This window comes from Pinus tabuliformis, chromosome 1_1 (assembly GCF_031772625.1).
Source record: "Pinus tabuliformis cultivar Carrire ecotype Pingquan chromosome 1_1, CPIR1, whole genome shotgun sequence".
NCBI classification, from domain to species: Eukaryota; Viridiplantae; Streptophyta; class Pinopsida; order Pinales; family Pinaceae; genus Pinus; species Pinus tabuliformis.
The window spans coordinates 967,581,884-967,605,964 of record NC_142297.1 but is presented as its reverse complement, the minus strand read 5'-3'; the positions used below and the strand labels follow the sequence as shown (position 1 = coordinate 967,605,964).

At 39.4% G+C, this 24,081-nt stretch overlaps 1 protein-coding gene across 3 annotated transcripts in view; it reads right to left on the bottom strand.

The window, feature by feature from the left end:
* LOC149217728 (uncharacterized) overlaps positions 1-24,081 on the bottom strand; it is a 376,727-nt gene that overhangs the window by 20,736 nt on the left and 331,910 nt on the right. For 2 of the 3 annotated variants that reach the window (XM_089393070.1, XM_089393071.1), the window contains exons 21-22: positions 11,619-11,681; positions 11,123-11,283 (exon numbers count right to left, since the gene is read on the bottom strand). In XM_089393070.1, the coding sequence (XP_089249196.1) occupies positions 11,123-11,283; positions 11,619-11,681 (224 nt within the window). Of the gene's footprint in view, positions 1-11,122; positions 11,284-11,617; positions 11,751-24,081 lie in introns of those variants that run through there. The other variant, XM_089393072.1, reaches the window with a different exon arrangement.

Genomic DNA, 24,081 nt, shown 5'->3' with positions numbered 1-24,081 from the left:
TTCTACCACTCCATTTTGTTCAGGAATTTTAGTTATGGAGAATTGTCTTTTGATGCCATGTTGCTCATAGAAATTGAAAAATTCATGTGAGGCATTTGATTTTTAATTCCAATTCACTTTTCACCATAGCCTTGAATATTTTAAACTTTTCAAATGCCTCATCTTTATCCTTTAGTAAATCGACCCAACACATTCTTGTAAAGTCGTCAATTAATAACATGAATAATTGTTGACCATGAGGAGACTTCTCATAGGTCCACATAAATCAGTATGAACAAGTTCAATGGGTTTAAACTTTACCTAAAGTGCATTCTTTAGCTTTGAACTGAACCCTAGATTTCTTACCAAATTGGCATGATTTGCAAATACTATTTTCAGGGGGAGAGATGTCTGGCAAGTCACGAACTGCTCCCTTCTTGCTTCATTTGTATAGTTGAGAAAAGTTGAGGTGTCCCAATCTTTTATGCCAGAGCCAACTTTCTTCAAATTTGCTCAAAAAGCAGTGCTCTTTGCCACCTTCTAGGATATAGACATTGCCTGGAGTTCTGGTTCCCTTGATTATAGTCTTACCTATATCCAAAATTCTTACCAAGCAATTCTTTGAATTTAAAGTTTAAAAGAACTTCGTGCCCCTGATTGCACATTTGGCTGACAACTAACAAGTTATGTTTTAACCCATCAACAAATAATACATTCTCAGCTTTGACCCTTTCTTTTAATACCACAGATCCTTTTCCTTTAATAGTAGTAGGTGAATTATTACCAAAAGTCACATTCTTTTCTTTCTTAATTTCATTAAAGGAAATAAACTTATCTCTGTCACTTGTCATATGCTTTGAACAACCGTTGTCAATGTACCATAGATTCTCTTGATCTCTTGCATACAATGCTAGACCACATTTTTCAGAGGAAGTAATTTTCTTTTTCCATACCTTGGGAGGTTTTGACTTTTGCTCATGTTGATAAGATGAATTTATCTTGCTTCTGCATTCAATTTCTTCATGACCAAAGTTATTGCAAATAGAACATTCAACTTCATTCTGAAGGGGGAGAAAGCATTATAAGAAGACTTTTTTGAACTATTTACATTATGTTGATTTTTTTCTTCTCTAGTCATAATCATTTTATAACCAACACAATGAAATGCTTTGTGACAAGTGAAGCATTGACCATTGAAGTAAGAATACATGGGAGTATAATACCTTCTTGAGTAGCTTGCCCTTTGTTCATGGGAAGGTTGTCTTGTTTGAGTATAGTTTGACCCTTCATTCTTTTGCCGAGTTCTGTTATTCTGATGATTGATTCCCCTTACAAAAACGGTGTAGCTTTTTGTACCTGTTTCAGAAGATTTCAAAGGAACTGATGTTTCACCATTTTGATTTGGATTGTATCCAAGACCTGTCTTGATTAGTTTAGAACGTTGAACCTTAATGATTTCCTCTAAGGTTTCAGATCTTTTAGCAAATCTAAGATTTAGATATTTTGTTTTCTCAAGTTCCTTTCTTAGACTCACAATTTCAAATTCTAAGTTCTCACGGTGTTTTTCCTTTTCTTGGACTTGGTTCTTCAAGGCTTCTTCTATTAATTTAGCCTCTTCTAGACAGATATTTAGTTGGTTTATTTCTTCAATTAGGTTGTTTTCTTTATACAGACTGATTTCATTTTCTTGATTCTTGTTTATGACCCTGAGTCTATCAATTTCTTCTAAAGCATCCATAAAGTCATCATTGTTATCAGACTCATTTGCACATTGTTCTTCAAATGCCATAAGTAATTGACAATCTTGATCTGATTCGTCATCCTCATCATTGGAACAACATTCACTGTCTTCACGTGTCTAAAAACATTTCTTGCTACTGAAACCAATTTTGACATTCTTCTTTGGAACATCCTTTCCTTTTTCATGGTTTTCTTTAGAAGGACACTTAGCAACATAGTGACCTACTCTTCCACAAGCAAAACATTTGAAAGGAAGTTTACCTTTGAACCTACGAGTTCCTATTTGCAGCTTCTTCAAAAAATTTGCTTCTTCCTACCTGAAATGTAGCTTGTCCCTTTAGGTTCTTCTTTTTCTTTCCCTTTGTTTGTGGCATTGAATGCAACTTCTCTGATCTCTAATGTATTTCCCTTTTTCCTCATCTCTTAAGCAGTCAAGATCCCATGAAGTTGTTCTCGAGTAAGGCTTTTCAAATCCTGCATTTCTTCAATGATAGATACTATGGCATCGAACTTTGCGATTAGTGATATCAAAATATTTTCAACAAAAACATCATCTTACATTTTATCACCGAGACCTCTCATTGTGTTAACAATCTTGTCTACTCTATGAAAAAAAATTTAAAAAGCTTTCATCATCATGCATTCTGAGATTCATATTAATGGTGCACCGTCCTAGTTCACGTTGTGGCACTTTCCTTCATGCAACTACTTATGCATGTCTCTAGGGTGTACCTCTCATGGAGCATTTTTTATCATTTTGCTTGGTCAACATTGTCCTATGGCATATGCACATTCATCCAAATTTGGTGTATTTCTGGAGGAGATGTAACTACTTTAGCACACTTATCAAGGGTGCACTTCCTCAAAGATTATGCTAATATATATTACTTGGTCAATGAGGTCCAATGACCTCCCTATGCACAAGGATCAAGGGAACTCCTCTAGAGGAGATTATTGTATTTCTTGGATAAAGACCTAATGGAGTGTGTCCCCCTATCGTTGTGGCACTTTCGTTCATGCAACTACTTATGCACGTCTCTAGGGTGTACCTCTCATGGAGCAATTTTTATCATTTTGCTTGGTCAACATTGTCCTATGGCATATGCACATTCATCCAAATTTGGTGTATTTCTGGAGGAGATGTAACTACTTTAGCACACTTATCAAGGGTGCACTTCCTCAAAGATTATGCTAATACATATTACTTGGTCAATGAGGTCCAATGACCTCCCTATGCACAAGGATCAAGGGAACTCCTCTAGAGGAGATTATTGTATTTCTTGGATAAAAACCTATTGGAGTGTGTCCCCCTATCCTTATGACTTGATAATTGTTACTTTTATTAGAAGAGATCTAGGAGAACACTTGCTATTATTATATATTTTACTCGATCCACCTTATTGAAAGTCCACATATCCTATTTTGAAGTAGTTGTTGCACAAATCCTAAAAATTCTTAATGGCACAACCCCACATGGAGAGGATTTGATGAGGATGTTAGAGCTCGCTGACATGATCAACCACATTGGAGAAAATGATGGATTTATGAATAAAATTAATATTTTATTGTAAAGGAGATGCAGTAAAACTATATATAAAGAGTAGCTCTCTCCATTTCTAGTTATGTTCCGATTTGTGGGAGAATTCCGCTATTGAGCTTCATTGAATATCTAATCGAAGTAATGCAAAGCTAAGGATTTTTATGTGTGGTTGTGCATCATTTCATTACTCCCTGGTAAAGAAAATTTAGGGGCTAATATTCATAGGTGGGCTATTTTTCCATGCTTTTCCAAAAATAAGATTCACCATTTTTCATTTTTTCTAAAAAAGATTTGCCCAAATTTTATACCATAAAATTCTTTTACCTTAAAAAACACCAAAATTTTATATAAAGTAATATAAAATCATTAGAAATCTAAATAGCTTTACAAAAATATTTCCAGACATTTTACATTTTGCATATTAGGGACTAGTAAGATTCTATGCAAATAAATTTGTCTCATCTGAAGTTTTTTGTATGCTTGTAAAATAATAACTACAACCATTTATCATCCATTTGCAAGCCTCTTGATTCTATAAATGAATCCATTTGCCCAACATGGATGAGCATAGCTCTCAGTGCTCCATCACCCTATTGTTACTATGCTATAATGTTAAAATTGGCAACTAGGGCCAAACTCCATGTGGGTCACTTTATTTATGACAGTTCATATTGTTCTTGGATTCCTCTCATCAAGAGGTGTAGGATTGATCTAACAATCATCCGATTCTGACATGTATTCATGGAGATATGAATTTATTTGTATTTCTTGACAATTTGTCAAGGTTGGCTAGCAAGCAAAACAGTTTTTTACACCCCCAGCTTATCCCCAACGTGGCATACAACAGGAGACCTTGTGGCGTTATCCCATCATCTCATCATCTCATTCTTCTCTCTCCTAGTCTGATTGGGTATGCGTAGGAGGAGCAGGTCACTCACACGTGGGAAGAAGGAAGGAAGTAGGTCTGATCTAGGGCAGCATTGACTTTGGGTTGACCGTGGAGCAGTAGGGCTGAACTTTGACTGCGTTGACCAGCAAGGAGGTATCTTTGACTGCAGATTAGTGTGGGGAGTCTCTTCCAAGCAAGCCGTAGTTCTGGATAGCAAGCGTTCACCCATGTTTGACCAACCATTGACTAGTGTCGACTGTCAAGGGTCAACCACAGACTTTGACTTTCGTTGACTATAGTTTGACCATCATTTTCGGATTGTTTTGGGCTACCTATCATTACTGTTGGAGGCCGAGCTGACTGAGGTTGACTTGAGGTCCTCTTTGACCTGTTTGACTAGATTTGACTTTGTTGGTTAGGGTTTACTTGCTACTGTGATAAAATTACAGAATTGTGTAATTGTACTATCTCTCTCTCTCTTGAATTATTGAAGAATATAAGAAGAATTGATCAAGGGTTTCCCCACATTGGGGTTTGTCCCTGGCTGGTGCCACATCTTGTGTCTCTTGTCTTGGCTTGTCTTCTACTGTTTACATTTTTGTTCTATCTGCATTTTGCTATCATCTTGATGTGATTGCAATTCTGGAAATTGATATTGGGCTAATAAGAAAACTTGAAGTAAATTGCTCTTAAGCATAGAACATACCATAATTTAACACGGTATTAGAGCTGAGGTGAAGACAAAGCCCAACCAAGAAGTGAAAAAGAAATCACCGAAGACAGTTGGAAAGATCAAAAAGCTTCATCGGTTCCTCATCTCACTTCCTAGCCAAAGACAAGCTCCGTGAGAAGTCTGACTATCACGGATGGAAGATGTCTCTTGATCTGACATTGGAAGATCAAGAAGTATTCCACTGTGTGAGGGGTAAAATTCTGGAGCCTCCATCAAATGCATCAGCTGCCACAAAGAACAAGTACACTAAGGGTGAAGTCAAAGTGAAGAAGATTATTCGAGACTCAATTGATAAGCATCTGGTGGCCTACATTTCCGAGTTGAACACCTCTGAGGAGATCTACGACAAACTGGTAAGCTTGTTTAATGTTAGTTATGCAAATCAAGTTTTGTTTCTCAAAAACAAGCTGAAGGATATTAAGAAGGGCAAGGACGAGGATATTCAATCCTACTTCTTAAGGATCACTGATATCAAGAATGATCTCCTATCGATTGGAGAAGTCATTCCTGACAAGGAACTAACTATCACCACCCTTGGAGGTCTCCCATCTAAATGGTATATATTTAGAACCACTCTTCTCAACAATGATCGACTTCCAGGATTTGAATAATTAATGTCGAGATGCATTCAAGAAGAGACAAGCATGGTAGAGCAAGAAATTCCTTAAAGCAAAGGCAACCCCACTTCTTTCTCCTCTCATGCCAAAACGAGAAATAATTATGTCTAAAGGTCATTTCAAAGGAAAGCTCGGATCGAAGGGTGGAAAGAAGGGAAGATGCTTCGTTTGCAATAAATTTGGCAACTATGCGAGGGAGTGTCCAAATAGAAAGAACACATCACATGGTGATGATCAAAATCACTCCAAGTGCAACTCCAACCACAATCAAAGGAATGGCAGGTTCAATGGCAAAGGAAAGAGGAATGCGGGAAATCAAGGAAGTGGTCAACCCTTGAAGAAATCAAGGAACTCCAGGTATGAATCAAATGTTGTTAACAATAAGCAAGATGAGTATTATCTGATATCGGCCCTCTCCACTACCTCTCCTCCGAACTCGTTGGGAAATTGGCTTATTGATAGTGGTGCCTCAAGGCACTTCACTGGTTACAAGGAAGCTCTCTCTAATCTGATAGAGAAGGAGACAAACTTGGAGATTATTCTTGGAGACAATTCCACCTATCTCGTAAAGGGTGTAGGGAATGTTACTCTTCAATTAAATCAAGGTAACACAATCCATTTGCAAGAAGTCTTATATGTACCTGATCTCAAGAAGAACCTGGTGTCCATTTCAGCAATGGAAGACAAAGGCTACAAGGTAGCATTCATCGATGGCAAGGTACGTGTTTGGAAAAAGAATTTTAAAGATGCTTTCACTCTTGGATTTCAAGTTGACTCTTTATATCAAGTCGGAGGAAGTCTATTGGAATTTGGGAGTCATGTCTTGCGACACATCTCTACAGTCTGAACTATGGCACCGGAGGTTTGCCCACCTTCATTATAATGCTCTACCCGATGTGACACAGATGGTGACAAGGATGCCTGAGTTCAAAGTAGAGCATGAACGTGTATGTTCGAGATGTGCCGAAGGAAAGCTCAAAAGGGGACCATTCCTTTCAAGCCATAGCAAGACCTCCGACATTTTGTAGTTGGTTCACTCCGACATATCTGGTATGATGCCCGTGAACTCTTTGGGAGGACATCTATATTATCTCACTTTTACAGATGATTATTCTCGCAAGACTTGGATATACTTCTTGAAAAAAAAAGGATGAAGTGTTCACCTGGCTCCGTCACTTCAAAGCCTTGATCGAGAAGAGAATCGAGATATTAAAGACTAATAATGGGACCGAGTATGAATTCAATGAGTTCCATGACTTTTGCAAAGAAGTTGGCATTAAGAGGGAGACCACAACGCCATACACTCCTGAGTAGAATGGTGTGGTTGAAAGAAAAAATCGTACGATTGTGGAAGTTGTTTGTGCCATGCTCCATGATCAAAGGCTTCCGAAGTTTCTATGGGCCGAAGCTGTGAATACTGCCGTATATGTTCAAAATCGATGCCCTCATCAAGCATTGGATTCCAAGACCCCCGAAGAAATGTTCACTGGTAACAAACTTGATGTCTCTCATTTCATAATATTTGGAAGTCCCGTATATTTTCATGTGTCGAAAGAGAAAAGAAGCAAATTGGGTGCATCTAGAAATAAGGGAATCTTTGTGGGCTATAGCGAAAATTCTAAGGGCTATAGAATCTATGTGGTTGGTCAAAGGGAAGTCGAAATAAGTCATGATGTCACCTTTGACGAAGATATGGCTCTTAGCAAGGTTGACAATCTTCCTATTCTAAGGAAAGATAAAGAAGCTAACACCAGGAAGTCGGATGAGAAGGAAGATGAAACGATGCCCGATGTTGAAGAACCTATGGATCCTATTGATCCCCCTCCGCAAGAGCCTTCCTCTTCTAGGAAGAGGCCCTCATGGCTTAGGGGGACCCTTGAAGATGCCGAGAGACATATTGCACCCACAGGAACTTTCTGGGAAAGAAAGAAGCCGACCAGGTACCAGAGATACTTGACCATTATGAGCACCATCATTCAAAATGAGCCTACATCGTTCGAAGAAGCCGTAAAGCATCAAGTATGGAAGGATGCTATGAATGAAGAATATGAGTCCATCATGAAGAATGATGTCTAGGATGTGGTCCCCAGACCCCAGGAAAAAACAGTTGTCACCTCGAAATGGCTTTACAAAATTAAGCATGGAGCTGATGGGGGTGCTAAAAAGTACAAGGCTCACTTTGTTGCTCAAGGCTTCTCTCAAAAGGAAGGTGTAGATTATGATGAGATATTTGCACCTGTTGCCCAATACACCACCATCCGCTCGATCATAGCCCTTGCTACTTCGCAAGGATGGAATCTAGATCAGATGGATGTCAAGACAACGTTCTTGCATGGTTCGATTAAAGAGGAAGTCTATGTGGAACAACCCGAGCGGTTTGAGATTCATAAGAATCTCATGTATGCAGGTTGGAGAGAGCTCTCTATGGGCTAAAGCAAGCACCCCAAGCTTGGTATGAGAAGATCGATAGCTATTTGATGAAGTTGGGATTCACTAGGAGTGAAGCCGATCTGAACATTTACTTTAAGGTTGAAGATGATAAGCCTCTCATACTAGTGTTGTAAGTTGACGACCTCTTACTGACAGGTGCAGACCCTCTCATTCACAAATGTAAGAGGGAGTTAACTTCCGAATTTGAGATGAAGGACCTAGGACTAATGCACTATTTCCTAGCACTGGAGGTCTGGCAAAAACCAAGAGAAATTTTCCTATCTCAAGGAAAATACATGGTGAAGATATTGGAGAGATTTGGTATGGTGGATTGCAAGCCCGTGACTACGCCGACAAAGCTTAACTTCAAGAAGTTATGCGATAGTGCTGTCGGACCTGTGTTGGGAAATGTTTCTGAGTATTTTCAACTCATAGGAGTATTGATGTTCTTAGTGAACTCCCATCTGGATATATGTTTTGTAGTCAACATATTGAGCCAATATATAGTTGAGCCTCATCACTCACATTGGATTGGTGCCAAGAAACTTCTGAGATATCTTCGGGGCACAATCACTCATGGATTGAGATACACTGTCGGAAATGTGAGGTTGCATGGTTATTTCGATGCTGATTAGGCAAGCAGTGTGGTGGACCAAAAAAGCACTTTTGGGTGTTGTTTCTCTTTGGGTTTTGCTTCGATATTCTAGATGTGGCCGAATACATTGTTGCGAGTATGACCTCCTGTGAAGTTGTCTGGTTGCGGAAGCTCTTTAGTGAGTTGTTTGGTCATACGCTGGACACTACCGTGATCCTCTGCGCCAACCAGAGTGGGATTCGTTTATTAGAGAATCTTGTATTTCATGATCGCTCCAAGCATATCGATATCAGGTACCACTTTATCTGGGATATGGTACAACTAGGAGCAATAAGGCTCCATCATATTGCAACTAATGAAGCCCCAGGGAAAGTTCAAATTCTTGACTTTCCGAGAACAACTAGGAGTCGTGGAGAGGCCCTCTTATGAGGGTCCTGTATGATATATACTTTGAGCTCTAGAAGCTCCAAGGGGTTTGAGGTACTTCTTGGAGTGATGAGAAACCATAGGGTGAGTGGTTCAGCCTTCCCCTAGTGGTTTGCTATGCACAGGGTGAGTGGTTCAGCCTTCCCCTGTGATACCTTGTGGCGACATGTAGGCCAAAAGAGTGGTTCATCCTTCTCCTGCTGAGACATCCTACCCATGTAGTCTGGGACTCATGGGAAGTACCTCTCATCTAGCCAATAAGTAGGGAAATGAGGATACGGACCATAGTAGTACCGATGGACGCATCGTGTATCTATCGCACTCCCTATGCTAGGATGACATTGATCTGGGATCAATTGGAACTGACTTCGGTTCAGTAAGAGTGATATAATTCACTCTCTTTTGGAACTGACTTCGGGTCAATAAGAGTGGTAGGACACACTCTCTTCATTGGGACTGACTTCGGGTCAATAAGAGTGCTATTAGACACTCTCTTTTATTTGGGACTGACTTCGGGTCAGTAGAGGATGGTATGATACATTCTCGATCACTTCTTCTTCTTCATAGTTCCGCAGAGCAGAACAGAGTAGAGTAGTGCAGAGCAGTGCATTGATGGCAGAGATAGTACCGACAAACAGATGGATTAGCAGATGGAGTTCTCCCTAGTTGAGAGGGAGTGTTAAAATTGGAAACTAGGGCCAAACTCCATGTGGGTCACCTTATTTATGGCAGCTGATATTTTTCTTGGATTCCTCTCATCGAGAGGTGTAGCATTGACCTAACGATCCTCTGATTCCGACATGTATTCATGGAGATATGAATTTATTTGTATTTCTTGACAATTTGTCAAGATCGGCCAACAAGCAAAACAGTGTTTTACACCCCCAACTTATCCTCAACGTGGCATATAAAAGGAGGAGACCTTGTGGCATTATCCCATCATCTCATCATCTCATTCTTCTCTCTCCTAGTCTGATTGGGTATGCGTAGGAGGAGCAGGTCACTCACATGTGGGAAGAAGGAAGGACACAGGTCTGATCTAGGGCAGCGTTGACTTTGGGTTGACCGTGGAGCAGTAGGGCTGAACTTTGACTGCGTTGACCAGCGAGGAGGTATCTTTGACTGCGGATTAGTGTGGGGAGTCTCTTCCAAGCAAGCCACAGTTCTGGACAGCAAGCATTGACCCCTGTTTGACCAACCATTGACCAGCGTTGACTGTCAAGGGTTGACTGCAGACTTTGACTTTCGTTGACTGCAGTTTGACCACCATTTTCGGACTGTTTTGGGTTGCTATCATTGCTGTTGGAGGCCGAGTTGACTGAGGTTGACTTGAGGTCATTGTTGACCTGTTTGACCAGCTTTGACTTTGCTGGTTAGGGTTTAGTTGTTGCTGTCATAAAATTACAGAATTGTGTAATTGTACTATCTCTCTCTCTGTTGAATTATTGAAGAATATAAGAAGAATTGATCAAGGGTTTCCCCGCATTGGGGTTTGTCCCTGGCTGGTGCCACATCTTGTGTCTCTTGTCTTGGCTTGTCTTCTACTGTTTACATTTATGTTCTATCTGCGTTTTACTATCATGTTGATGTGATTGCAATTCTGGAAATTGATATTGGGCTAATTTGAAAACTTGAAGTAAATTTCTCTTAAGCATAGAACATACCACAATTTAACATATAAGTTATGTTTTGCTAAAACTAACTCTTCATTTCACCTTGAGCCCCATTGCATAGCTTCACTGATCCTAATCTTACAAATTAACCACTTGTGTCCAACCAAAGCCCGCTTAAAGTGGAAATAGGGTAGTGTGCTTACATTGGTTCCCCTCTTGAGTTGCCATTTGGCTAGCACCTATCCTACATTATGATCTCAAGTGCCATCTGGATCCATAACATACCATACATAGGGTAATGTTATATGGGATTCAATATATAAAAGGTTTCTTAATAATTTGTTCGCTTGTTTTATCATTTCAAATTTTCCTTATAATTTGATATGCTTTCAAAAATAAAATCTATATTTTATTTTTCCCCTCCTTCCCTAGGATTTTTGGGGATCGTGTTTCCAAATTGTGCCATTTTAATAAACCACACCCATTGCTTGAATTTCAACTCTAAGAAAATCCATCATACCATAAAATTTCATACTAATAAGCTTAAAACCCGTCTTTACCTTAAACATAAACATCGTTGTTGAGAATAGCCCTTTTTGAACAAATGATGATCAAGAATACCACCATGTCTTTCGAGTAGCTTTGAAATCTTTTGCTTGCATTCAACATCTCCTTTCCATAATCCATTTTCAATGTCAAATGGAGAAAGACCCAAAACATCCTGCATTCAATGAAAGATTAGGCAAATGTTAGTCAAATTTAAATAGGAAATGTTAAATGCTAAATAAAGAGGTCAAAATTAAAAGTAAGGCCTTACATCTGTGCCAAAAGCTAGACTGTATTCAGCTCACCCACTACAAAGAATTCCCAAGAGAAAAACAACAAAATGCACAAAAGAAAATAATTGCAGATAGTTGAGATCCACTATATTGATTTATACAACAAGAATCTATATCATCAATATCCTAAGATAACCCACATATGGCCTTGCCCATCACATTAAGAAATAAACAAGAACACCGTGTACGCATTATGGAGTAAAACATGTATAAATACCTCTAAACATTGACCAATAGGTCCCACATCATCCTCGGAAGTAGTATATGACTCTGATATTGCCTGCATAAAGGAACAAGTTAAAACATCCCCCTTTTCCTTCCACGTAAGAAAGCATCTCAACAGCTACACCTTCAAACATCACAATACACAATAAATGTATGCTTCAAGAGTAAAACTTGATATCTGTTCCTCTTCAGACTCTAAGCTAGTATTTAAAGAAATTCAAGAACTAAAACATTGTAAAGAAAAATGTCTGTTCTCCATTACTCCAAAAAGAAAATTCCATTTGAGAAGGGGAATATTATACCCAATATGCATTATGTAATCACGGGGATTCAATGATGGATATACTAGCTAGACCTTGAGAAGAGAAGAATTACCAAGACCCAATCAACATTGAATCATGGAATGCAGTTAAAAGTCATCCAAACACAAAAGCTGTGATTCAGATGCTCCCAGTAGGACTAAAAATTATTGTGATGCTTCTACTACTTACCCACTAAAAAATTGCATTTAAGCATTTTTCTCTACGTCTTTTACAAGAGGCAACTCTATATTAAATGCTTCTGTGCACAGGGTACAACCCTAGGATTCACTTGACCTAATGTAGACATTAGGTACAAGTATAATATGTTGACTTTTATAATTATTTTCCAAACTGTGCACTTGAATATTTGTATTTTTTACCTCCTAATTTGTTTGCAGTCCATTTGTGTTGCCTTATTTGCTACTAGTATGGATGCATCCTCATTTTTTGTCAGTCCCCCAAGGGGGAAGAGAGCTCTTGTAATCACTATCATTCATTGTACTCTAATCTTTGTATTGCTTCGAGAAGTCATGTAGGCAGCAAGATGCTAGGGTTCACAAGGAAACCCTAGGAGTTAGATGTTGTCAAAAAGGAAACCCTAGGAGAAGACAATGACAGAGAGACATCACAGATGTTGATGGAAAGATTGCTCTTGTTGATGCTAGGGATTGTGATTTGCATGTAAATGCTAGACGGGAACATGACCTTGAAGATGATGTTTATCATGGCTCCTACTATAGCAGTAGGGCTTCTACCCTAGATGACATTGAAAGTGGAACTAATGCCTTACATGATTTTGGAGCCTTGTTCTTGTAAGATGTGAGGCTAGGGTAGGATCGTGCAAAGACTAGTTTGATAAGTCTAGAGCTTGGTGTGATCTCTTACTTGGAAGAATACTTGATTATTGTATACTTAATGTTCCATGAAGGTATTGCTGCTTTTGTAGATGCAAAAGTTGAATACCAGGATTTGTGGACTCACACCCAATGATGCACATGTAGAACTAGAGACTAGTGCTAAAGTTGTATATCCATGTACTTGTGTGATGCAAAAAGGCTAGGGTTTGCAAACCATACGGAAGACAACTATGTTAGTATGGAGAGCTTGTGTGATACAAGATTAGTGTATGCACCAAGGATGACTTAATATTGTTTATGCTAGCATGTTCAGGATCTTTGCAGAAGTGACAATCATCGTTTTAGGAGCTATTCTTACTCGGGAGGAGTTGATGGCTAGGGTCTTTTTTATGGTTTCACTAACTAGGATTTCAAGATCTCAGGATTGTACCAACCTATGATAAGTTGTGTACATGAACTTCATCTCTTATATATTAGTGAAGTGTTTCATCTGTCTGATTATTGTGTACTCATAGATTTCATGTTCAGCTTGCATTGTCTTCTTGTTTGGGTAAATTTCATCACTACTTGTTCATGTTGATTTGACATTACATATGGATGAAATTGTTATGAAGTTATTTCAGATCAGTTATAAGCATGAAAAAGTATGCCAAAAGCACTGTAACCTGTTGACATTGAAGTAAACTTGCTTGGTATCTTTTCACTTGAGCTACCTAGTAATTTGAAGTGAAGTATTGACTATTGTTCACTGTTGATTAAATACTTCAAATCAGCTCTAATATTGACAGTTCTGAGGGACTAGATACAGGAAACGTCAATATTGAAGTGAAATTTTGGAAGTTGCATTAATTACTTGATTCTCAAAATTTCGACATGGTATCAATGTTGATTGGATTGAAATTCCCTTCTTGACAGTTTGAAGAATGGATATATCTACTGTTAAAGCTAGCAAAGCGGGAGCATTGGGAGCACAATTTCTCAGAAAACCTCAAGAGTGGAGCATCCCTAGAGCATTTTTTTATACATAATAATGTATTCATGTTTAGAAGAAACATGTAGAATCCACAATTACTAATTAGTTGCAATATATATAAAAACATGAATATTTGTGTTGCTTGTAGATAAACACTACATTATTATGAAGTTAGAAACGTCATCAACAGTACATTCAATGTGATAAAAATCAGTTTGAGTTAACTCTGACTTGGTAAACTCGATTGAGTTGATCAACGACCATATTAACTTAGCCAAGTGCTAAATTCAAAGCGCTAGTTTAGTGCCAAACTATCTAACTCAGGGTTACTTGGGAGCGGGAGCGAAAGCAGGGAGCGGGGGCGAAAACAGGAGCGGGAACGAAAGCAGGGAGCGGGGGCAAAAACAGGAGCGGGAGCGACATTTTGAGAAGCTCCCCGTTTGGGAGCGAATCCTGGAGCATTTTTTACATAATATATATATTTTTTATATTTTAATGCATATATGTCAACAAAAACATGTAGAATGATGAATTAGATATAAAAAACAAAAAAAAAAACATAGATTGAACCATATAACAATGATCATCTAGAAGTTATAATCTTCATCAACCACATCCACAAGTTAGTAACATACAACATATTGAGTTTCATGAATCATGATTCATCAGTGTTAAAGTTTCAAGCTTTCAAAATTCAATATATAACATTTATCATCATTGATCACCAAAGTTGTACTTGTAAGCTAAGTTTAACCATTACAACAAATAATATCTAACATGAAATGAAATGTTATAAAATGAAATGAAATGAAACAATTTTCAACATTCACGAAGCATCATATTCATAATTCATTACCAATGAGTTATAATTGCCAACTTCAAACTTCAAACTTAAATTGTCATATATTGTTTACAAAAATATCATAATAAATATGAAAGAGTCAAGAGTTATAAAAACTACTAGAAACTAGAAAAGACAAGTAAATCTATCATCTACATCTTCCTCTTGCCACCACGAACAATGTCTAATTTCTGAGCAGGTCGTGGTGGTCTTCTAGTAGTCTCCTCCCACACAGACCCACGACTAGAACCAGAAGCAACGTGCCCCCCACGTGAGGATGTACAAGGAGCCAACAACAGAAAAGGAACAAAACTCAGAACTCAAGCACTGCTACTGGATGGTGGGGTGACATGGTTGTTGCTTCATCTTCCTCTCTCATAAGTTCTGCTTCCAGTTCTCATAAGTAGTGCCATCCTCCAAATTATTGTCCTCTAGGTGCTTGTCCCAAATTTTATAAGTTGGATCCTCATAAGACTGATCACAATGATGACTCAACAACCTCAAGTTGTAGTGCACATAAACCAAGCTTTCTGCCTAGTTTTCATTGATTCTGTTTCTTCTCACATTATGTATGAAGTTGTAGGTGCTCCAACACTTCTCTAAAGAAGAAGTATTTACAACCTGTGAGAGAACTTTTTTTTGCCAATTTTAGCAAAAGTCCCTGGCCACCATATGCTTCCCACCATGTGAGAGCATCAAATCTGTCTCTATCTTCCATTGCATGGAAGGAACCAAACAAACCAGTGCAACTGAAGTATTTGCCTAATTCAAGACGCAGATTAGCACATTCCTCCCTATCAAGTATCAACTTGTCTAATGTTTGCAATTATCCTGTAGATACCTTTTCATCTATATGGGGTTTGACCCTAACCCCACCCTCAGGTGCAGGTTGGCCCAACCATGATGCATAGTATTTTGGCGTAAGGATATACGACAAGGCATGTAGTGGAACATTAAGTTTATTCCACCGTGTACACACACAATTGTGAATCAATGTATACAAGTTGGGAACATCATTCTGAACAATATCTTTTATTTGCCCCAACATGGTATTCATCTGCTCATACACCTCCCCAATCATTGGTTTATCTATATCTACAAACTGAATCATGTGATAAATGGGCTTGGTGAATTCCAATACTTGCCTCATACATGCCCAAAACTGACCATCAAGAGTGGTCTCCTCCACCTGTTCAAAACCTTGCCTGTCAGTTGCATTTGTAGCCCTTTCCTTTAATACCTATCAGTGTGGACTTGATACCTGCTAGCCAACGACTCTCTTACCTTCAAAAGGCGCCTGAAGGTGAGGTAATAGCTAGCAAATCTAGTCTTCGCAATCTTCAACAACTCCAATCTTGAGTGACTACAGAAAACGCCATGGGTATTGCTATGGTTTGTAATGAATTTTATCATTTCTTTGCCTCTGTTGTACAAATCACCAATCCATTTGTATTGTTGGTTTTTGTTCTTAATAATATCATGCATCAGAAGGTTCATTATGCGAACCAAACACCCAAACCAAAATATGTTGGGTATTTATCCTCAATAGTTGCTCTCGTCGCCTTATAATTAGGAGCATTATCAATGATGACTTGGATGACATTGTATGGCCCAATACATTTAATTGTTTCAAGTAATGGTTCTGCAATGTTGATGTTAGTCTTGAACTTGTCTGAGTAATCATATGCTGAAAGAAAGATGGCACCACTAACAGACATAGCAAGAACACTTATCAATGGCTTGCCTTTTACATTTGTCCATCCATTAAATACAATGGACACCCTGTTGATTTGGGGTAGCATCGGATGTGCTCTATCCACGAAACTTGGTGGAGAGGCTAAGGCACATGAGATCTCCAATACCCAGAAAGGGTTTGGCCAGATTCTAAAAAGTTTGGGAGATATTAAAATAATTAATATTTTTAATGTAATCCTAAGTCTAAACTTAGGGAAAATAAAATATTAATGTGAATTAATATGAAATTGTGTTAAAATGGTCCAAAAGTCATGGATCAAGCCATATCTGATCTTAGCCATTGATTAGGGACTTAATCTCGGTCGTTGATTCGTCAACAAGAAAAGTATAAGAGGAGGCTTGAGGGTCACTTGGAGGATAGACTGAGGGAGACTAGTAAGTTCAATTTCTAGAGCGGGGTTCGCTGAGAGATTGAACCAGCGGTCCGGTGAGCAATTATCCTGTAGATACCTCCTCATCTATATGGGGTTTGACCCTAACCCCTCCCCGAGGTGCAGGTTGGCCCAACCAAGATGCATAGTATTTTGGCGTAAGGATATACGACAAGGCATGTAGTGGAACATTAAGTTTATTCCACCGTGTACACACACAATTGTGAATCAGTGTATACAAGTTGGGAACATCTTTCTGAACAATATCTTTTATTTGCCCCAACATGGTATCCATCTACTCATACACCTCCCCAATCACTGGTTTATCTGTATCTACAAACTGAATCATGTGATAAATGGGCTTGGTGAATTCCAATACTTGCCTCACACATGCCCAAAACTAACCATCAAGAGTGGTCTCCTCCACCTGTTCAAAACCTTGCCTGTCAGATGCATTTGTAGCCCTTTCCTTTAATACCTATCAGTGTGGACTTGATACCTGCTAGCCAATGACTCTCTTACCTTCAAAAGGCCCCTGAAGGTGAGATAATAGCTAGCAAATCTAGTCTTCACAATCTTCAACAACTCCAATCTTGAGTGACTACAGAAAATGCCATGGGTATTGCTATGGTTTGTAATGAATTTTATCATTTCTTTGCCTCTGTTGTACAAATCACCAATCCATTTGTATTGTTGGCTTTTTTTCTTAATAATATCATGCATCAGAAGGTTCATTATGTGAACCAAACACCCAAACCAAAATATGTTGCGGTATTTATCCTCAATAGTTGCTCCCGCTGCCTTATAATTAGGAGCATTATCAGTGATGACTTGGATGACATTGTATGGCCCAATACGTTCAATTGTTTCAAGTAATGGTTCTGCAATGTTGATGTCAGTCTTGAACTTGTCTGAGTAATCATATGTTGAAAGAAAGATGGCACCACTGACAGACACAGCAAGAACTCTTATCAATGGCTTGCCTTTTACATTTGTCCATCCATCAAATACAATGGACACCCTGTTGATTTGGGGTAGCATCAGATGTGCTCTAGCCACGAAACTTGGTGGAGAGGCTAAGGCACATGAGATCTCCAATACCCAGAAAGGGTTTGGGCAAATTCTAAACAGATTGGGAGATATTAAAATAATTAAAATTTTTAATGTAATCCCTAAGTCTAAACTTAGGGAAAATAAAATATTAATGTGAATTAATATGAAACTGTGTTAGAATGGTCCAAAAGTCATGGATCAAGCCAGATCTAATCTTAGTCGTTGATTAGGGACTTAATCTCGGTCCTTGATTTGTCAACAAGAAAAGTATAAGAGGAGGCTTGAGGGTCACTTGGAGGATAGACTGAGGAAGACCAGTAAGTTCAATTTCTAGAGCGGGGTTAGCTGAGAAATTGAACCAGTGGTCTGGTGAGTAGTCAGGATGCAACAAGTACAGAACAGAGAGACAGGAGATCAGTGCAGAGACAGAAAAGGCAGACGCAGGGCCAGAGGGAGCCACGCAGAGGCAGCAGAGACTTCACAGAGCCAGCAAGGCCTGCGTCATCCACGCAAAGGCTGCATGAGTGACGGAGAAGGCCAAAGAGGCTGTGCAGAGTCTCAACAAGCTGACGCAGAGGGTTTCAAGCCACACAAAGTCAGCAAGTCTGACTCTGGGTTCAGAAGAAGTGCTAAAGAATTTGTCTATCTGTGGGTAAGCCAGTTTGGCACCCTGTTGTACTAGAAAATTGCTAAATAATAAAATCTTCCCTTGCTGCACTAATTTTCCCACATCGGGTTTTTCCGGAGACATTAGTCCAAAATATCTGTGTCAATGTGTTGATTCTTGTGCGTATGTTTGTTTCTGTATTACGGTGTGATATCTGCAATAGTATTTATTTTAATATTTATTGAAGTGATTTCATGAATAACTTATGGTGGAATAAGTAGGAAAAGTAAATCGGTTACTGCAATGATAGAATCAAACATATGCCCATACAAGTCTTTCTTCAGTCTGCACACATGAGACTTCTTCTCATGAGTTTCAAAGCCCTCTGGTTGTTCAATGTATACCTCCTCTTCTATTACCCCGTTCAGAAATGTCGTCTTGACATCCATCTAATGGATCTCCCATCCCATCTAGGCTACAAGAGATATCACGGTCTCAGGTATTTACAGGGAACAGTTGATTATGGGCTCTTATACACCAAGGGGAAGGATATCAAGTTGAGTGGATTTACTGATGCAGATTGGGAAAGAAGTGCAGTGGATCGGAAAAGTACCTCTAGGTACTGTTTCAACATTGGATCAGGAATGACCTCCTAGTGCAGTAGGAAACAGAAGTCCGTGGCTCTAAGCTCATCTGAGGCAGAATATATGGCAGCAAGCACAGCTTTGTGTGAGGCCATATGGCTTAGAAAACTGTTGGTGAACCTATTCAGAAGAAATATGGAGGTCCCCAGGATCATGTGTGATAATCAGAGTTGCATCAAACTCTTTGAGAATCCAGTGTTTCATGATAGGTCGAAGCATATTGATATCCGGTGTCACTTTGTCAGACACTGTGTCGAACGAGGAGCTGTACAGTTGAACTACACACCTACAAGAAAACAGGTGGCAGATATTCTCACGAAGGCCCTTGGAAAGTCAAAATTTGACTACTTCAGGGAAAAGATGGGGATGGTAAAGAACCCCTTTTAGAAGGAGAAATGAGTGTGTTGACAGCAAGAACGAAGAGGGAGTTGCAATGCAAATGCAGAGTGGGGAGAAAGTACCAGCAATAGTATAGATGCAGAGGGAGTTGTCGTACAGATGCAGTAGTGGCAGTAGCATTGGTAGCGCCATGGCCAGCAGTACAAGATACAACAGTGCAGAGGATGTTGGGCAGGAAGGCTTAGCATCAGCACAGGAACCGATGTCGGATGATCAGGGTGATGCTCAGTGAGGAGTATTGCCAGAGCACAGTCCTCGCTAAGAGGGAGTGTTGATTTTGGGTAGCATCGTATGTGCTCTAGCCACAAAACTTGGTGGAGAGGCTAAGGCACATGAGATCTCCAATACCCAGAAAGGGTTTGGGTAGATTCTAAACAGTTTGGGAGATATTAAAATAATTAATATTTTTAATGTAATCCCTAAGTCTAAACTTAGGGAAAATAAAATATTAATGTGAATTAATATGAAACTGTGTTAGAATGGTTCAAAAGTCATGGATCAAGCCAAATCTAATTTTAGTCGTTGATTAGGGACTTAATCTCGGCCGTTGATTTGTCAACAAGAAAAGTATAAGAGGAGGCTTGAGGGTCACTTGGAGGATACACTGAGGGAGACCAATCAGTTCAATTTCTGAAGCAAGGTTAGCTGAGAAATTGAACCAGTGGTCTGGTGAGCAGTCAGGAGGCAGCAAGTACGGAACAAAGAGACGGGAGATCAATGCAGAGACAGAAAAGACAGACGCAGGGCCAGAGGGAGCCACGCAGAGGCAGCAAAGACTGCACAGAGCCAGCAAGGCCTGCGTCATCCACACAGAGGCTGCAAGAGTGACACAAAAGGCTAGAGAGGCTGCACAGAGTCTCAACAAGCTGACGCAGAGGGTTTCAAGCCACGTAAAGTTCAACAGGGCTGACATTGGGTTCAGAAGAAGTGCTGAAGAATTTGTCTATCTGTGGGTAAGCCAGATTGGCACCTTGTTGTACTAGAAAATTGCTAAATAATAAAATCCTCCCTTGTTGCGCCAGTTTTCCCACATTGGGTTTTTCCAGGGACATTAGTTCAAAATATCTGTGTCAATGTGTTTATTCTTGTGCATATGTTTATTTCTGTATTACGGTGTGATATATGCAGCAGTATTTATTTTAATGTTTATTGAAGTGATTTCATGAATAACTTGTGATGAAATAAGTAGGAAAAGTAAATCAGTTACTATAGTGATAGAATTTTCACACACCCCATGCTCAGTCCAAGAATTTTTCATTCTACTTAAAGAATGTGATATTTTTGCTTTTTCATGATCAAGTCCAACGGTTCTAGCCTTGTCATACCCAGGGCTCTTGTATCCTTTAGGGGCATCATTTATGGCAGAAACCATTTCATGCCAATAATGTAAGCGAAGAACATCAAATGGTACCCACATGCATAGAGAAATCAGTAAACTTTTGAATCCACATCATTCCTACAGCATTCATTAAGGAAAACTGATATGGTCTATGCCTTAGAGAGATGTTTGGTGACCCTGTGCCCCCATATCCACTACCATGGGAGGATGCTGAAGGAGTTATTTATGCATGTGATTGTGAGCTTGGTTCAAAGAAACCCTTTGATTTTTTAGATTTATATTGGGCTTCCTCCTCTTCCCTTATGTATTTGGCTCTATCTGCTGCTGACACACCTGTACAGGTTTTGATTCCTATTTGTTTATCTCCATCCCATGGTCTTTTCCCACAGAGGTGCTTTTTGTCATGGGTGTATGAACCTGTGTAATTATTGTTGCAATGGGGGCAGTGAAATTTAGTGGTTCCACCCCCTTTCCCTGCTTCAGGGCTATTAACATATTTCCACAATGGGGTTTGGTCTTGTTTAGTTTTTTGAGCTGACTCATGTTCACTCTCCTCTAGCTCCTCCTCACCAAGGTACTCCTCTCTGAGGTTTTCATCAAATCCACTATAACCCACTTCTTCATCCCCTTCTTCATTTTCAACCCTCCTTTTTCTACTCTCCAACACCATAATAACAAAAAAAGGAACCAAGAAGAAGAAAATGCAAAGCAATATAACCATGATGTTTGAAATTTGAAGTTTTGAATCTACAAAAAAAAATGGAATGGGAAATAGAGAAAAAAATTATTTATTTATTTGGCAATGAACATAAAAAAAATAAAAAAATAAATAAATAAAATTTGCTAGATTAGAGTGTAGATCCTACCTCTTTGGCCTCCAATCTCCCCTTGCAAGCTCTTCAAACACCTCCAAGCTCCTCTCCTTGCTCTCCAAACTCTCTTGCTCTCTCTCACTTAGGATGAAGTGAATAATGAGAGGGGAGAGGGTTTATTTATCCCCCCACCTTCCCTCTCTCCCTGTTTCCCTCCCCTTCCCTCCCTCTCCAGGCCGACGTTGCCCCTCTCTTAGTCGCACAGGGGTTCCTCTCTGCCAATCGTGAGCGATTTTTCCAACTGGGGAGCATTCGGGAGCGATTTGCGGGGGAGCACCCCCCTCGATCTTGCTCCCAATTCGCACTCCCGACCACTCCCCAGTTGGAAAAATCGCTCCCAGAGCGACGGGAGTGACGCTCCCTCCATCGCTCCCAAAAAAACTAGGGAGCACATTTTTTAGGTCGGGAGAGCGAATTGGGAGCAAGATGGAGGGGGCGGGGGGGGCGCGCTCCCCCGCAACCCTGATCTAACTCAAAACATGACTGAGTCAATTGCATACCAACTAGCCCTACTCAACGGTGTCCAACCTCGACTTCATTGGAGAAGACTCAACAGGGAGAATTAAATTTCAAAAAAGAAAAACAAAATCCTATTTATTTGCCTCACACCTCCCTCATTGAGAATTTGTGACCATTTGGAGTTTTGGAGCAGTGTTAAAGTATTGAAAAGCAGTGATTTAGAGTGAGCTTGGAAAAACATATTTCGTCTCCAATGGTTTGGAATCCTTAAAATAATTTTTGTTAATTAAAAATTAATTTTTTATGTATTTTTTTACTACACTGAGTCATTGAAATCAAATAGGTCCAAGTTGAACCGAGACTGAGTCCAAGTTAACCCTCAACCAATTCTGAATCTAATTCCAAGTTGACCGTCAACCGATTCCGAGTCTCAGTTCAAGTTTTAAAACATTGATTATATTCAAGCATCAAACATCTAGTAATTACAAACATACAAATTTTTCAAGCATGGGAAGTAGACCATTAATTTATGGAATGAAATAAGCTATTTTCCAATCGTCAACATGACCAAAGAATTATGTTGACAAAGTAGGCCATAGATCATAAGTTCTAAAATGATAATTAAGAATGGAGACTGGAAGGTCCAAGGGGCATAACATTAAACTAGGTTACTTTCTATGACATATAAAGCAGTGACAAAGGAGGAAAAAATATTCTAATTTCTATCTACATTCCTTGCAACTTTGCACCGCGAGGTCCACCATGATCTCCCCATGAGCCTCCATGTGGTAGTGAAACCAAAGCCGGAGCCTAAGTCAAAATTGGAAGTAATTGTGTACATGGAAGTGGAATTAAACATGAATCCCCTGCTACTAGAGTCCCAATGAAGGTAACTATGGTAGTAGATGGGGGTGGCACCTCACCGTGATCATCATCATCATAAAGAGCACTCTCCAACTATTGTCAAACCAATGCTCCAACCTCCAATTATCCTCGCCCTCTGGATTGTTATCTCAAGTCTTACATGCTTTATCCATCTTTCACTCCTCACTAATGTGACAACAATCACAAGTTGTAATGCACATTAGCCAAGCTCTTTGAGCGATTTACAATCAACGTATTTCTTTTGACACTGCAGATGAAACAGTAGGTGCTCCAACACCTCTCTATGTAAGAAGTGTTTACCACCTGTAAAAGCATCGGTGTAGTTGTGAGGAAGAACTTCCATTTAAGAGAAGACAAATTCCCTTAATCTCTAATTGTATGGTTGGTCCCAAATGCATGATTACCATTGATGTACTGGTTCAATTGCTTACATATGATATCACATTCCTCATCAAGGACAAGTTTGTCTAATGCTTCCATATGACCAACCTAAACCCCTAGATCTTGGTGTGGCTTTCTCTTCACCCCACCACCAAGTGTTGGTGCTTGGAACCATGACGTACAATAGTATTCTGCTATAAGCACATATGTGAAGGCATGTAGTGGAATATTTAACCTTTCCCTCCATTTTTCCACCTTTATACAAATATGATTATACAAGTTTACATCTCGGACCTAAACTATTAGTTTTGTAGCACTGGATAGGTGTTCTAGTCTTGACTTTGGTCAGAGAGGCTAAGGAACACTAGACGTCCAAAAACCATAAAATGTTTTAGGAGAAAACACCTAGAGATGGCTCAATTAATTTAATTGATCAACAATTAAATATTTCCTACGTATAACTTACAAAAAGTGATTAATTAACAGCTATTAACTGAGATAGGTGAGAATTCTCTAGAAACTCACATGGATCGACTCAGAAATGATCTTAGCCATTGAAGAGGATCTAAACATCGTCGTTGGTTCTCCAACGAGAGATTATAAGAGCAGGGCAATGGGGTTGAGTAGGACACACTTGAGAGGTCGATTTCCTTGGCAGATTGAGCATCCAGCAATTGAGCAGAGAGAGTTCGAATTAGAAGGGAAGCAGAGACAATG